At 45.9% G+C, this 17,088-nt stretch overlaps 2 protein-coding genes and 1 long non-coding RNA gene across 3 annotated transcripts; 2 read left to right on the top strand and 1 right to left on the bottom strand.

Moving 5' to 3' along the window:
* The first annotated feature begins 2 nt into the window (after positions 1–2).
* Positions 3–4,030, top strand: LOC130527487 (mitoferrin-2-like). Its single transcript, XM_057036073.1, has 4 exons — positions 3–344; positions 1,867–2,095; positions 2,169–2,225; positions 2,414–4,030. Exons 1-4 carry the CDS (start codon positions 3–5, stop codon positions 2,965–2,967), a joined length of 1,182 nt encoding a protein of 393 aa, XP_056892053.1. The 3' UTR covers positions 2,968–4,030.
* Positions 4,031–8,980: 4,950 nt separating this feature from the next.
* Positions 8,981–11,349, bottom strand: LOC130527497 (homeobox protein Nkx-2.5-like). Its single transcript, XM_057036094.1, has 2 exons — positions 10,699–11,349; positions 8,981–10,037 (listed from the first exon to the last, which is right to left on the bottom strand). Exons 1-2 carry the CDS (start codon positions 11,126–11,128, stop codon positions 9,400–9,402), a joined length of 1,068 nt encoding a protein of 355 aa, XP_056892074.1. The 5' UTR covers positions 11,129–11,349; the 3' UTR covers positions 8,981–9,399.
* Positions 11,350–11,375: 26 nt separating this feature from the next.
* On the top strand, positions 11,376–12,115 carry LOC130527562 (uncharacterized). The gene is made up of 2 exons (XR_008951064.1): positions 11,376–11,553; positions 11,646–12,115. It is a non-coding gene; the product is annotated as an uncharacterized LOC130527562 (long non-coding RNA).
* Positions 12,116–17,088: the final 4,973 nt, after the last annotated feature.

Genomic DNA, 17,088 nt, shown 5'->3' on the forward strand with positions numbered 1-17,088 from the left:
GAATGGAGGCAAACGGCTTCGTGCCCCGACGAACGCCCTTGGAAACACCGGGCGTAGACAGCCGGGTGACCAGCGCAGCAGCCGGTGCAGAGTTTCGATGGTTGGGCGACCGGGCGATGGAGGCCATGGGGGAGTTTAGCAGGTCTGTTCCACCGAGAATAGCGGGGGCCCAGGATGTGGGCCCGGTGTTACATCGAGCGTCTCCTGACAACTCGACCCCTGTGGAACCTGAAATAGACTATGAAGGACTGCCTCAGGGAGTCGCCACCAGCACTCACATGCTGGCCGGAGCCGTAGCTGGAATCATGGAGCACTGCCTTATGTACCCCATCGACTGTGTTAAGGTATGTGATCAATGCGACACTCAAGGTAATTTATAGCATTTAAGTAAAAGTCAAGACTTCAGCCACTGGTTGCGTAAGCTAGCTAGCCTGCTAGGTTGTCATGTAGGCCTCAGTAGAAGCCTGCGCTCGACATGCTAACAGAGGTTAGACAATTATTAATGTTATCCGCAAGAAAGTTAGACAACACAGGCTAAATAAAGTAAACTTCTAAAGTGGGACAGGTGTGCTTAAATTGACGCATCCGTTATATTGTAGTAATTCTATACACTAAGTTTTGTTAATTAGTTTCCTTTCACATAGACTTGCATATGCTAGCCTTCTAGCTCAAGTTCCCTTTCTTGACGAACATACGTCCTTTATCAGACGCCTGAAAGTGATCCATAGTTTATTTATGCTTATACAAAACAGAAAAGCCACAATAAATCGGCTCCGAGTTTCACATTAAATATGTACCCAGACAGCGTTAATTAAAACTGCGCAGTTCTTTACACGTCAGTCAATGTTCTCGTCTTTGGTCGTAAATAATTAACATTTGCTTAAATGGGGATTAAAAGGCACAATAAGTTGTCGTCGTTCTTCAGATGCTGACTGTTAAGCTGCTTACAGATAACCTTTATCAAGGATACAGGTTTTATTTAATTCCTGCATCAGTTTGTATTCAGTCATTCAGGAAGAATTAACTGGAAACTTTTCTCACCATCATTCAGTTCCTGGTCAGGTGATATGAGGAACAACTGGATTTCTGTGGGCTTTCAGTCATGACAAGTTGCTTCTCAGTGTTTTAGGTTTAATTGCTTTAGGCCAATGTTTCCATGACATCTCATCTGATGTGATCTCCTGATATAAAACTATAATAATATTAATAATTATGATGAGCTGATGAGGAAACGCACGTCACCACCAACTGGAGCTAAATGAAGTAGAACCTGCTGACTTCCGACTGGAAATTCTCTTGTTTCACCATCGGTGTTTCCTCAGACTCGCTGCTGCAGGTTGGGCAACTTTTCTGTTTATGTGATGTTTGTTTTACCCTTTTGTCATCCCAGAATTTTCCCCGGTGACAATAAATTCTCCCTCATAACTCAAAATGTTCGGCTGCAGTTTTTCTACATCTTGGAATTATTGCCAGTGGGTGACGGAGCACATTCCATTGGAGTGACCAGTCCTTCAGGGATGTTTTCCCTCTGTAGACAGAACCAGCACCGGGAAATGTTGCACACAGCGACGATTGTGAAATCTCAGAGTTGCACCATCTTTGTTTGAATTGCTGAAGATAAGAGAATTGCAAGATAAAACATTTTTTCTGAATTTGTTCATGAATGTAAAAACTGGAAGTAGCAGGAAAATAACCAAAGGTCCCCATGGATGCTTTGACCCACTTTGCTCATGGTGAAGGTTAAACTGTGATCAGGGTTTTATCTCACCCATTCCAACCTGTGAGCATCACACTCCTTCCTACTCGGATACTGAAGAATGGTGTCAGCCCAGCTGCTGTCAATAAAGGTTAACTTTGTGTTCACAGACTCGTATGCAGAGCCTGCACCCACAGCCAGGAGCACACTACCGGAACGTGACGGATGCTCTGATGCAGATCATTCGGACCGAGGGTGTGTGGCGCCCAATCAGAGGAGTAAATGTGCTGGCGGTGGGAGCGGGGCCAGCCCACGCACTTTATTTCACCTGCTATGAGAAGATCAAGTTCTCTCTGAGTGACGCCATCCATCCCGGTGCCAACAGCCACTTTGCTAACGGTAAAATCCCCTCCATCAGCACAAACACACTTTTGCCAAACTATTTCTCACAAGATGCTTGTGTTTCCTGTAGGAGTGGCAGGCTGCATGGCCACGCTGCTGCATGACGCCATCATGAACCCAGCTGAAGGTAAAATGTCTCACACGGGTGTATTCTTTGTTTAAATACTGCAGTTCCACCATTCAGACGTCAGGGGGCGCTCCAGCAATAAACAATAATGTGACTCAACTTGAATTTACAGGTCGACCGTTTTTTACTCAGTCCGCAGTTTTCCTTGTGTGATGTTCCTTCCTCTTGGTCTTGTGACTGTCCTGCAGTGGTGAAGCAGCGGCTGCAGATGTTCAACTCTCCGTATCGTGGCGTGCTGCACTGCATGGGGTCCTTGTTCAGGCAGGAGGGCCTGGCCGCCTTCTATCGCAGCTACACGACCCAGCTGACCATGAATGTGCCGTTCCAGGCTCTGCACTTCATGACCTACGAGTACCTGCAGGAGCTCCTCAACCCCCACAGACAGTACAACCCCTCCTCCCACATGCTGTCGGGCGCCCTGGCCGGAGCCGTGGCCGCCGCCGCCACCACTCCCCTCGATGTTTGCAAGACCCTTCTGAACACGCAGGAGGCTCAGACCATACATGTGATGCAAACGGGGGTGGCCTCGGCCTCCGCTGGTCGCCACATCTCAGGCCTTGGCGAAGCTTTCCGGGCCGTGTACCGGATGGGCGGCATCCCCGCCTTCTTCAAAGGCGTTCAAGCCCGAGTGATCTACCAGATGCCCTCCACGGCCATCAGCTGGTCCGTGTATGAGTTCTTCAAATACATCCTCACCAAGCGGCAGCATGATCGGCGGCTCCACAGAGACGCAGATAAATGACCTCACCGCCACAAACTTCTGAAGTTCCAGAGCTTAAAGTGAAATTCTATTTTGTTTACTGAAGTCTGTTAAGCGCACAAGGTTTAGTTAGCAGGTAAAAACACGTCTTCCAAACAGAACAAGAGGCTGATGCTGCATTCTGGAAGGGCTGAGGAACACATGATCTCTCCCTTAAGAGTCGAGTTTGACCTGTTTCTCTCTTGTCCGTCTGGCTCCATATTTCTGCTGTTATTTCTGGAGCTGAATCTGGAAGCCCCCCCCCCAAACACCAGAGCTCTCGCCTTATAGTGCTGACTTACATTTAAAGACATTTATTTTTTATATGTATTTTTTTAATTTTGAAGAACCCAGTGACTGATGAGAAAATAATGTCCTCAAAGCTGAGATTCAGGGCTTTAAACAGATCCAGAGCCAAATCTGATCTTTTACCTTGACTGTTTTGTTGGTGGCCACAAGGGGGCGCACAGCTCCACCCTAAATCTAGTGTACATGAAACTAGTCAGAATACTGGTGCCAGTGGTCAGAAAACGGGTCACAAACTCCCTAATTTATCCTTATATTCACACTATTCCAATGTTTGAACAAGAAGATAAAACAGTAAAAGTGCTGCATTAATTATCCCCTTTGCAGCTTGAAGGTCTCTGAACATTCAGAACGTTATTGCGTCTATGTCACACCTTTTTGCTTCTCTTTGTTTTTGCACTTCACCACTAGAAACATTAACTAAACCATAGAAACCAGTAAATGAACCTTTCAGTTAGCTGCTGATGCCCAGAGCACAACTCCATCTATCAGCTGATATTTACGTTTAAAACAGCTTGTACATAAATGATGTAAAGTGAGCCTGTACCAGCCAGAGCTGAGCTGTAGATCAATCATATGAGGAAGGAAGCAACTTTTAATGTCTGAAGAACCTTTGGAGCAGAAAACCAAAGATGGCAGCGGAGGACAGGAAGTGGCGCCGCTACTGTAAAACTCTGTTTTTGTGAATTGTAAATAAAGTGGCAGCTCCTCGCAGAAGCAGGGTCTTCTCTTGGTGCTGCCTGCACGAGTGCCAAGAGAACTTCACCTGTGTCTCCTTGTTTCCTTAAGGGATCAATTGGATCAGGAAGATCCTGACCATTTTTGGTTTGTGAGAAACCAGGATTAGACCTGCTCCAGGGCCCCACAGAGACTTGCTGTCCTCTGTCAGCTCTGGTTTCACTGGCCCTGTGTTTCTTGTCCCTCCCTGTGGCCTACAAGCCCCCGCAGCTTCAGTGAGCTTAACCGGTAGCTGATCCATTAGATGGATAGGAAGGTCTCAGGAGCAGGGGTCGGGCCCTCAGGTGGGGGTTGGGGGGCCAGCAGCGGGCTTGGTCAGAGCTGAGGTCCACAGCAGGTGAGACTAAAACATTCTCGTTACCTGATCCACCAGCAATGAAACGGCATCCTCTGTTGGGGGTCATGGGTAAAGGTGGTGGACTCAGAACAGTTCTGGAGTTTTGAGCATCAATGGCTATTTTATAATTTCACAATCATAGTTTTGGTCCTGCAGCTCAAACCTTCAGAAACTGGAAACTCTGGGTTGAAACCAGAAGCCAGACTGGTGTCCTTTCGGTTCAGGTACATCAGTAACAAACCTGCGTAATGTTCAGAGAGACCCATCTGGTACCTGCAAGCAGAACTGGACCTGGATGTCCTTGCGACAGGAAGTGAATCCAGTGTACCCCCATTAGGGCGTGGCTTCAGACATCCTGGATGGAAGGGGTCGTTAATCAGCCTGACATACAGGCACACCAGAAAATAGCCCTGACCCCACATTTCTCACCACACCCTTCCCCCCAAGGTCTCCAGATTGATCCCAAATCAGATTTACTGACAAATATCCAAAGTTTTATATATAAAAACCTCAGAAATGGAATATAACACACAGACATGCTGGTTAAATCACCTTTACACACTGTTTATGTTTCTAACGAGATATTTTTTATAACTGACCAGGTTCAAATGGAACTTTCATTTGTTTTTTTGATAATCAGATATAATCTGTGTTTTTCAGTAGAAAACTAGATTTTTAATTAACTATTAATGTTCCTGCTAATGTTGCTGGATATTAGTGATAAACCAGGAATAATAAATGTGTTAATACTGAAGAAAGCTGAAGGTTTCTCAATAATTTTAGTTGGTGAAAAAAAAATTATCATTTAATTTAATGCTAGATGGAGCAAATAAAGCATCTGAGGTTTTATCGAGCCAACTAGAAAATAAACATCATAAATTAGTTGCATGAACAGAATTTAGATGCAGTAAATTAATGTGTGGATATCAGAAGTGACACGGCCAGACTCTCCCAGCTGCTGCGCATGCATGCACACACGTACACACACACACACACACACACACACACACACAATTAATGATTCTAATGATTTTCAGTCTCACACACACACTTCAGAATTTATGAGTGTTATTGTCAGGGTTGACAGTTTGGGATAAATCTCCGTGGGGAGCATCATCTAAACATGGCGCCCTCGTGCATCTTCCCAGAAACAAAACTTTTAGACCCAGAACGCTGCAGCAGCATTTGGATGGATGTGGAGCACTGCATAAATATTTAGATGTGTGGGGCTGATGGACGAGCCCAGCACCCCACCCCACCCTCCTCCTCTTCCTCCCTGTCTGCCAGTGCTGCACACAGGAAACCAGTTAAAGAGGCTGCTTGAGAACATCCACAGCCAAGATCTCTGACGTCAGACACTGAGGAGCATCTAAGGAGTGTATGAGGAGCATCTGAGGTGTCACTTTCTCTGTTGCTGGATTTCTCCCACGGGCCTCAGCGGCCTGATGTTCAGCAGAGGTTGGACGAATGTGGATCTTAAATTAGGTCATTTATTAGAGTCTATTAGTTCTTGCAGAGGCTGCACCAAAGAGGAAATCTGTCCTGAGGAAATCCAGCTTCTTTTTACAATTTAGAACACTTTGAAAACTGGCTGGGGAAGGTGGAGATGCTAAACTAACAGAGCTTCCTGTTTTAGATGACCTCAAGCCCAGTGGACATCAGCTCACTGCCATGGATGTAATAAAGCTCCAGACTGATAAAAAGTTATTTTAAAACCCTGATAAGATTTACCTACACACACAAAGCTGTCAGGACGTCTCTCATCAGATCTGAATTCTGCTGCATCTCCCCAGAGAATCCTTCTTCATCACCACACAACAGACTCAGATCCAGGAAAGGTTCAGCTCTTTGGCTCTTCTCTCCTTCCCTTCTTCACTAGTTTGGTCATCACCTCGAGGTTTCTCCACCAGGGGGCTGAGGAGGTGTACCGATGGACCAGACAGGCTGGTCAGACTGGTTTTAATGGGCTCCAGTCTTTGCTGTTCTCAGTGAAACTTGGTTTTCTGTTATTTGACCTCAGCATGGTGTGTGTGTGTGTGTGTGTGTGTGTGTGTGTGTGTGTGTGTGTGTGTGTGTGTGTGTGCGCCTGTCAGGGCCTGTCAGGCCTCAGTGCTGCTGCTGGGCCTCCGTGGTGCAGCAGACATTCTCCAGCCCAGTGGAGCAACAGCATTAACATGTTTTTATTAGCCCCAGCAGAGCCTGTGGGAGATTCTGGGGGCAGTTAAACTGATAAATTAGCACCAATACCCCCACTGGAGTAAAGACACAGGCTGCAAATGTGACAAACATTTAAAGTGGATGCAGACAACAGTCGTCTCTCTCACCACTCCAAGAGCTGCTGCTGTTGTGGCTAATGCATGTGGCTAATGCTGGCAGCTGTTCGTGTGTTCCTCTTTCTTTCCCTGTTGGCTCAGGAATCAATGGATCAACACAAGGACCAGTGTAACCATGATCAGTAGTGAGCCTTTGATGTAGCTTTGATTGTTTTTTCAATTAGAAGTTGCTGTTCTTTTACCTCTGTTGATCCTGTTGCTACTCCTCTTGGTGCTGTTATTGCTCCTGCTGCTACTGTTGCTAATGTTGCTGCTGTTGCTGCTACTGCTGCTCCTGTTGCTGCTCCCATTACTGCTTCTTCTCCTGTTGCTCCTGTTGCTGCCCCTATTAATCCTGCTGCTCCTGGTGCTCCTGTTGCTTCTGTTGTTCCTGGTGCTCCTGCTGCTGCTGCTTTTGCCCCTGCTGTCCTTGTTGCTGCTCTTTTTGTTGTTCCTGCTCATGTTGCTCCCATTGCTGCTCCTGCTCCTGTTGCTGCTCCTGTTGCTGCTCCCATTGCTGCGCCTGCTCCTGTTGCTGCCGCTGCAAGATTATTGACCTGTGGACGTCTCTCTGGCTCGTCTTTCTTTGTTCCTGCAGCCTCTCAGCAGCTTCTCGACTCCTTCTCCTCATTACTCCTCCATTACCCGGAGTTGCTGTTGCCGCTGCTGCAGTTGCTTCGAGGCTGTTTTGTCCCAAACAGATTAAGATGTGAATCAGAGGCGCAGACTTGCCGTCTGAGGAGGCTCCAGATCATCTGATAATCAGGATTAACTCCGATTTAACTGGATTTTACAGCAACAAACTGCGATAAAAGTTGTTAAACTTCTTTTTCGGTCATAAAGAACCTTTTTCATTTACTTCATTGCATTTAAAAACGAATGATTTATTCAAACCGTTAAAAACTAAAATAAAAACTAATTTATGTTAACTCAGGCTTAAATTAAAAAAAATCTTTAAACATTTCTGTAAATATCAACAATCGTTTGCTCAATTTTTAAAGTCTATTTTGATTTAAATAACTTTTTTTCTTTTTAGAAAGAAATAAACACCGACCCGCGGATTTAATTAAAATGTACATTTTACCTTTTTAAAACTGCTCCAAATGTTTGTCTTTAAATCTATTAATACATTTATTTTCTTTAACGTTTGAAATGCATTGACGCTTAACATAAACTGAAATGTAAAATATGATCACGTTTTTTGCTTCAAAATTTAAAATCAAACATTGATAAAATACTCGACTAGACTTATACTACTACTACTACAAATAATAATAATAATAATAATAATAATAATAATAATAATAATAATAATAATAATAATAATAATAATAGACTATGAATTAACATGATTACCAGAGAAAAATACTTACATTTAATTTAAAAAGAAAGTGTAAAACTTCAGACAGAAACCTTCAGTTGTCAGTATTTTTTTTCCTTGGCATGATTTGCTGTTATGCTTTAATAAATTAATTTTCTAACGCAATGAAAAAAAAATATAAATTATTTTGGGAGTAATCAGGGTTATACGACGTTGTGCTTATTTCCCAGGTGATTTTTGGATGAAGCCAAAGTTTAGGTTTTTTTTTTTTTTAATTGTGAATATTTGCGTCTGCGCTATTTTCGCCGCATGTATTTCCCTGATCAGACCTGTGAGAATAAAACTCCCTCTGAGCTGAAATAACACTATTATATATAACACCCCCCTCCCCCCTCCTCAGCATCTCTCCCCCTCCCCGCCACTCTAAAACTCTCCCGTCCATTTCCCTCATTTGGAATAAATGGTGAAACTTGTAGCAATAAAGGCCTGTCCTTTCACACGCACGCCTCCCCGCTGCCTGCACCTCCAGCCCGGCTGCCCTGAAGCCTCCCGGCTGGGGTCCTCGGAGCGGCCGAACAAAAGCCTCCTGAAGGGGAACAAAAGTGAGCACATTTTTCCTGCGTGTCCCTTCTCCTTGCAGAATAACCCGCTGCCTGCTGCCTGAATTGGGAATATTAGGACGTCAATCTCACGGCCCCTGCGCGCCTTTGTCTTTGTTGAGTGCCCGGTTCTGCCCACCACGCACCTTTTGTCCGAGTCCAATAAGAGCCATTATTTCTGTCTCCCTCCGCGCGGCTGCAGCTCGCTCTTCGGGCGTATTTAAGGTGCTTAATCTCGTCCTTTAAGGACCTCAAATGGAGAGAAACCTCTTCCTTTCAGGGCTCCTGGCACAGGGACAAAGCGCGGCTGGCCCGGCCTCCTCCAACAGCTTTTAGCCCTGTGATGAGCAAAATTTACCTCCATCAAGTTCATATATGTCCTGCAGCAGACTAGACAGCTTCATTTAGGAGGTTTATTCAACATCTTTATTAATGAAGATTATGATTAATTATTTTGTGGACAGAATCAAACACATCGCCCTTTTCTCTGATTTATTTGATAGATGTGAAATAAACTAAGACAAACATTTGAAGCAGTTAAAATATACATGTTTAAAACATTCTATTTGTTTTTTAAATTCAGGAGCAGAAACCCGCAAACGTGGGTGACCCCGGCCCTCGCGCTGGACACGTCAGCCTTCAGTCTTCAGCCCTGCGCGCGCGCACGTGAAGATGAACAAAACGTGAAAATCCAAATTTTGAAATTGATTTAGTGTCAATGGCAAAAGCTCAGCATCGCTTCACGCTACGTTCGTACGTACACACGCAGGTTGTTTCGCACGCACGACGGAAAAAAAACCCGTTTGGAAAAGCGTTCCGAGGCTACCAGGCCCGGATGCCCTGCAGGGAGCCCTGGCAGGGAGACACCGCTGGTCCCTGGTGCGGCTGCGGTTGCGGGGAGCCGCTGAGACTGCTCATGTTGCTCAAGTTCATGTTCATGAAGGCGCTGGACGTGCTGGAGGGGGGCAGCGCGGGAATGCTGCTGTACGTGCAGCTGTAGTTGCTGTTGTAGGCCGGGCTGTTGTATGTGTATGCCGAGTATCCGTTGTAACCGTACGGGTTGGAACCGTACGGAGCCGCCGTGTAGCTCTGCGCCCCGCCCAGACACGGCTTCCCGTCCCGGACCAGGACCGGGACGGCGACGCGCCGCGGAGGAGGCGGGTGGTGCTGGCCCGCCGCCTCCAGGGATTTGTCCTGTCGTTGCCGTTTGCATTTGTAGCGGCGGTTCTGGAACCAGATCTTCACCTGGTTGGAGGTGAGTTTGAGGGTGGTCGCCAGGTGCTCGCGCTCAGGCGCGGACAGGTAGCGCTGCTGCTTGAAGCGTCGCTCCAGCTCGAAGACCTGAGCCTGGGAAAAGAGGACCCGGGGTCTCCGCCGGCTTCGCTGCTTCTGCGCTGGTCGATCCGGGTCGCCCTGCGCGCCCTCCGCTGCCTCCTCCCGGGACACAAGACCACAGCTCTCTGGGCGCAGACATGCAGAAAATATTGACATTTGAGCTCCAACCACACATGTGCAAGTTTTTGAAATCAACAGACATAAAATTCAAATATTTGTCAAGCTCGCCTCTGCAGACACACACTTCATGTTCACTTTGAAACATTTATGAAAACAATGAGCCGACTTTGTTCTAAACTATGAAGGAGCGGATATAATCTGTAAAGTGATCATTATTAGTATTAATTATTAAATCCAAGCAGCATCAGATGAATGTGAGAAATCCACCTCTAACATCTTTTCTCTTTAATCTGATCCAGTTCAGACTTTACTGTTCGTTCTCAGCTGATTTGGACGTCCAGGTAGTTAATTTGTTAATTTGCAAAATTCACATTTTACAGTCATCCATGTAAACTATTGACACGTTCCACAATAGAAATGCGGGCTGTTTTTAAAGAACAATTTTCATTTGTTTTAGCTTTTACGCTCTAAATGTGTTTCTCTGCGTGTCAGTTTTCAAATATGAATAATTTTATGAATGCGTGTTTGTGTAGCTGGATTTTCTCTCTTGCATAAACGCAGGTTTCCATATTTCTAATCATTATTATTACTGATGTTTCATCAGCTGGAACTGGCAGCATTTTCCTGCCGCCTTTGTCTTCTGTCTGAGGTTGAGGGTCCACTCACTGCTCTCCTGCTCCTCCAGCTCGGTGGGGTCCAGCTTGGCTCCCTCTAGACCGGGATGGACATACATGTCCGGGGACAGGCTGGGCTCCGCGCGGTCCTCTTCCCGCACCGCCAGCGCGCTTAAGTACGCCAGGTTGTCTTCTCCCTCCGAGAATGAGGGGCTGTCCCGTTGCACCAGCATGCAGGACGGCGGAGTCTGGAAAGACTGCTGCTGCTGCTGGGAAGAAGGAGAGCCGGTAAGCTGGATGTGGGGTCGGTGCTGGAGCTCCAGGGTGGCGGACTGATGCTGCTGCTGCTGCTGCTGCTGCTGCTGCTCCAGCTTCAGGATATCCTTCACAGAAAACGGCGTGGAGGTGAGCGGGCTCTGCAGCATCATGTCACCCAGCTCCGGATCTACAGCACCGAGGAAATGGAGCCCGCTGAGTAACATGCACTCCTTGTTTCCTTCCGTGTCCTCTCCTCTGGCAATCAACTCAGATTAAGAAGCAGGTGGCGCGTTGAAGTCCTGGGATCCCTCATCGCGACGGAAACGCATGAATTAGTCCCGGTTGTGTCCATGCAGATCGTCTCTCTGCTCAAGTTCTGTGGCTGAGTCTCTACCGGGGCGGTGGAGCTGCGCCTCCTCTGCCGTCAGGGGGAGGGTCGTGTGAGCTGGAGAGTCCGTGTACGCTGGAAGGAGCTTTTGTGAAAGAGTCACGCAGATGGAAGGTGGAGCGAACGTGACGTTCCGGTTGTGTTTTTGGAATATGGAGGACGGAGTTGTCTTCTTGGCTTTGCGGCCTGTTTGTTGTCAGTCTTGTTTATATCTGCTGGTTACAAGTTTTCCTTATTGTTCGCGTCATCGCTCGGACCTGTGTGAGTAAATCTGTGCGCATCCGGAGGTCACTTTGGTGGCGCGTCAAGGTCAGATGTCAGATGTGGAGACAAATGCTGATTGTCTGTCTCAGGTTAACCTTTGACCCAGGTGGCGAAGATCAACAGATTCTTCCAACATCCATCTTGGTTGGGGAGGAACAAGGACGCAAACTCTCAGCAAAGGCTTAAACCCGCCACCGACAACCCCAAACCTGTCCCACCGTCCGCCCTGTGGGTCGGCAGCTGCTCTCGAGGGTCTCAGCGGACTCTTTATCGGCTGTTGTATTAATAACCACCCGGAGCAGATAAACAGGGCCCCACGGAGCAATTAAGATTCCTCCAGGAAAACTTTCTGACGTTTTTAGCTTAGCCTATCTGTCCTATCAGTACCCCCTTTCCCCCCCCAGCGCCCCCAGGTGTTGTTACAGGTACGAAAACTACAAATCTTTAACAAAATTAAACCCACATGTATGAATTTATTCTCTATTTAAAATGCACATTAAAATTAAATCTGTAATTATTTGTGGTTAAAATTTAAATGATTAAAAAACATGTTGAAGAATCTTCACCAGCTTTATTTTTAAAAAAGTTCAAATAAAATGTTTGACATTGTTCATGAGCTGCAGCAGGAGAAAAATTCAGAGTTAACAAAGCTTCACATCGATGATGGGCCTGAGGAGAAACGTCATGAGAAGTTGACTGAATCATCTTCACCAGTTCATGATCCATCAAAAAAGAAAATAAATTATATCGCAAAACGATCAAGTCCAAAAGCGTTTAATCATCTGCCACTTTGCGCAAGTTTGCTTTAATGAGCAATATGTCTGTGTAGATTCTCAATGAGCAATGATCAATAATGAGAATCATCAATAATGGAAACATGAATCAGGTCCTCTCGGTAACGTCATCTTTCTGATCAGGTGATCAGCTGATGGCGTGCACGCGCTGTTGGATCCTGCTGCCTCTGCGTGCGTGTGTGTGTGCGCGCGCGCGCAAATCTATGCGGTTCCCCCGAGACTCCCCGGCGACTCTCTCCATCCACGTCCCATCACGGTCCGCGCGTCCCCGCCCAGCGGAGCCGAGCAGGCGGCCTGTGTTTAGACTGGCACGCGGCCGCCTCCATTTACTTTAAATAAGCATTAAATCCAACGACGCCAGGCTGAGCTGTGTTTTCTGACTCCGGAGCCGCTGGAAAGAAAATTAAAAGTGTTTTGGTTAACGTGAAGTGACGCCACGCTTGTTCTGGGACACCGGCTCCAGATCTGGCTTTGACGGAACTCCAAGAATTTAACACGAAATTCAGAACCGCGAAGGTTCTGAAATGAAGGCGCAACACTTGAAAGCGTCTCTAACGTCGAAGAGTCACTCTACAGGAATGTTCCTTTGTTTGGCCGCAGAAAACCGCGCGTTTCTAAAATGACAACATTCTACAGTTTATGACATCTGTATGAGTTCAAGATGGACGAAATCACGCTCACGCGGGCCGAACCTTCACTCGGCCCAGCTCAGCAGGGACCGGCTAGTTACCGCCCCGACATCAGCCTGTCTGAGGAGAAGGGCGATTCTGGGTTAGTCTCCAGGCCCACAAGGTCTGGTGGGCCAAAACAGAACCTTCTGGTTATGGTTGGAACACACTCACCTGTTCTGTTGTAGGGTTTTGAGCGTAGCTCCGCGTCCAATCAGGTTGAGGACCCCTGATGTTTGTCAAGCGGAAGTCAGTGTTTTATCTGCATCCAGGAGAGGAGGAGCGGATGAGGAAGAGGAGGAATCTTCATCTATTACAATAGGAAACTTTTTCACCTGTGAGTCTTAAACAGGTTGAGAAACTTTTCAGGGTACAAAATCAGAACAAATAAACCTCAGATTTAATCTTATTCTGAACAATTAACAAAAGTGCGTGGGCGCGCGCGTGGGTGTGTTATCGACGGAGGTAACAATAAGAAACGTTACACCTCCAGTCTGCTGTCATGGAGGCGCCAAGCGGCTCTGGATGGAGGGATGAAGGAGGAAACATAATCTAGGCCCGGCGCGCGTGTGTGGATACGTGCGTGCGTTTGTTTCACGGTGTTGTTGTTTGATGACATTAAACTTTTCATTTCGCTTAATAGGATCTCGGTGTTTTATCCCCCTAATATTTCGGATTTATCTCAAATTGTTCAACGGTTCAACATTCAAATCTGTTTATCCCTGCGCGTGAACGTGCGCGCGTCTGATTGCCTGCGGCTCAAAAGGTGCATGGGATGTGGTGTTGCGCGTGCGCGTGGTGTTGATCTCGCCGAGGCATGCAGTGACAGCCCCATCAAAGCGTCAGTGACCCGGAACCACGAGGAGTCTGCCTGGGCACGACCAGCACGCGCACACACGCCGACTATTCGGGTTTCTATGGAAACCAAGTCAAACCTGAAATGAGGTTTCAAATGGAAAGCTGGCCAAAGCTTCCGTGTTGGGCCTCCTGGATCTAGGGCCTTCTGTGTGTGCGTGTGCGTGTGGGTGTGAGGGGCGGAGCTGGTCTAAAAGGCTTGGAGGGGGGTCCTCTCCTGAAGCCTCCACTTCAAGAGGAAACCAGTGCTCCCAGCTCTAATTTATGGGAGCTGATCTGGGATCAGCTTGTTTCAACAGAAGCTGGTTGCGCTAATTCGAACCAGCTTTTATTGGATTCATTTTCTAACAGTTTAGTTAGGATGATGAATATTTATTCCGACCTCCCCCCCACATACACACACACAGACACCTCAGACCTGTATATAAACTGGGGGGCGTTAGTGCCTCCCGGGCAGACACAGACTACTCCATCATCCCCTCTGCCGCACCATTAGAGACGCTTTTTGCTCTTCGTGCGTCTTTATCAGCTCCCTATTTTCTAAACAGCGTCCAGTCCGGCGGCTTCACAACCTGCCAACGGCTTCAGCTATCACCGGGAGGGGGGACGCTACTCCGCCACACATCAAATCAAATGAGGAAGCTGACAAGTAAAATATACCGTCCACTATAATAAGTTCGCTGCAAGCTTTTTTTTATTTTACAAACTTATATATATAATTTTTTTTATAAATATTATAAATGTTATAAAATAAAAAGCAAATAAAAGTGGAGAAATTTAGATAAAGTGTATCTTTTAAAATATTAGAGAAAATCATTTTTTCTTCGAAAAAAGACTAAAATTATTTATGTTTTACATTAAATTTGGATTGTCGTAAAAGTATTGCCAGTTGAATCAGTTCAAGTTTAGTTATTTCTGCTCAGTCCCCCAAGCAGCAGCAGAGAAAGTACCCACTCACCCGACCTCTGTCAGCCTGATCTCACAAACGTTCCCACAGGAACACAAATGATCATATGATCTCGTTCTGAAATAAAGTGTCAGAGAATAAATGTTTGTATTTTAAAAGCCTCCATTTGTAATTAATATCTCTCAATAAAACCCTGAAATAAATAAATTAATTAAAAATAAATAAATAAATAAACAGAACACCTCTGAGTTCTGATTTGATTTGTTCATTTTACGGGCAGGTTTGGATCGTTCCATCGTGAGCGCCCTCGTTGACCTGCCCACAGCGAACCGCTGCTGGGCTCCCAGTGTTTGGGTGGAGGAAAGGGCCTGTTTCCTGGATCAGGCTAAACAGGGGCCTCCAGAGAGTCGCACTCAGGCGGGACCGGCCGCTCCAGCAGGACGGACACCGGCAATAGATCACTGCGACTCGCGGGGGCCCCAGCCGGGCCGAGGTTCACAGCTGGAAAGGCTCCAGACCGGGGGTGTCAGCTCCCCGGCACCACCGCTGCTTGGCTGTTTGTCATCTTTACGCCCCCTGGATGACAGCAGGGTGGAGGGGATGATGTTTATTGCTTCTCAGGGAAACTTCCTGCCATTAACTTTCACTTTCACTTCCAGAAAGGAAAAAAACAGTTTGATTCAGTCACTAGTCAGAAAGCTTTACTGGGAGACATGAAACCAGTCAAACACAAAACAATTAAACTCCAACCTTGCAGGTCATAGCTGCACAGTTTCAAGGTTCTGTTGGGTTCTGTCAGAATTCTGCTGTGTGCTACTGTTGTCTCAGGAAGATTTGTTTGATTAAAGTCTGGAACAATATAAAGTTCTGTCAATCCATAGCAGAAGCAGCAGGAGATGTTTACGATGTCCAACAGCACAGTTTAACCAGTACTGGTCTCAGTACTGGTCTCAGCTCTGGTCTCAGAACTGGTCTCAGAACTGGTCTCAGCTCTGGTCTCAGAACTGGTCTCAGAACTGGTCTCAGTTCTGGTCTCAGCACTAGTCTCAGCACTGGTCTCAGAACTGGTCTCAGCTCTGGTCTCAGTTCTGGTCTCAGCACTAGTCTCAGCACTGGTCTCAGAACTGGTCTCAGCTCTGGTCTCAGTTCTGGTCTCTCATGTCCAATTCTGCACCAGTAAGTCCTAATTGTTGCAGATGTGCAGCAGTTCTGCTTCCAGCCATCAGGTGTCGCTGCTCATGTACAGACTAATGTTGACAGCATCAGTGAGGTCATCATTTTAAATGACTTTTTTTGATTAATCCTGAATTCCGTTTGCAGACGAAGGCAGAAAAACAAGTTTTCAGGCTGTTGACAAACATGAGTGAACCTGAGCAAGTCTGTACATATTGCTCTCTGTGCCTGTTTACTGGTGTGCACTGTACCACCAGGGTGTGTGTGTGTGTGACTTGGCTCATGTTTCCTCTCTGAATTTGATGCTGTAACTCATCCAGTAATTCAGCTTAATGAGTCTGTTCAACATGTAATTAGTGTGAGATGTGTGTAATAATGAACAGTTTAAGGTGTGTGTGTTTCTGTGTGTGTGTGTGTTCGTGAGTTTCCAGTAAACATGTGAACTGAAATGCGTGTCAGCATGACGCTCTTGTAAAAACTTTAATTTCAGCTTCGTTGCTAAAACAAAGTGTGTAAAAATCATCCTTTACTTGATTTTATCTTCTTGTTTTTTATCAGTTCTTTCTAATATTTAACATTTTTGTTTTGTCATCTGAAACAAAACTCAAACTTTTAATTTTATGGCCGAAATAAAACTGAATAAAATCTGCTTTTAATAAAAAATACAAAGCAATGATTATATTTATTATAATTTTTACAATTTAATTATCGGTTATATCAACTTTTTAAAATAGTAGAATGTGATTTTCTATGTATTAATTTGATCATCATCGTCTGATCCAAATTGTCAGGTTGTTGTTTCAACCACAGTTTTAATTGTTTGTGTAAAAGCAACACTGACTATTTAGTCAACTTTGAATGTTTGACACCTGATGGACATGGTAAACATGTGTGAAACTCAGTGACGTTTCCCCTGAACAACAAAACATCAATCAGCTGTACAACAGAAGAGAGTGTGTGTGTTCAGTGGCCTGTTTTTCATAACATCAATGTTCTGGTTGAGGGTCAGTGAGGACCTCAGGATGGTTGAAGAGTGTCTGGGTGTGTTTTTGACACTCTGCTATAATTAGACAGTCTGCAGATAAATAATTCAAGAGGAGAGTGACAGGATAGACTTTTACAAACACACACACAC

This window comes from Takifugu flavidus, chromosome 6 (assembly GCF_003711565.1).
Source record: "Takifugu flavidus isolate HTHZ2018 chromosome 6, ASM371156v2, whole genome shotgun sequence".
Classification (NCBI taxonomy): Eukaryota; Metazoa; Chordata; class Actinopteri; order Tetraodontiformes; family Tetraodontidae; genus Takifugu; species Takifugu flavidus.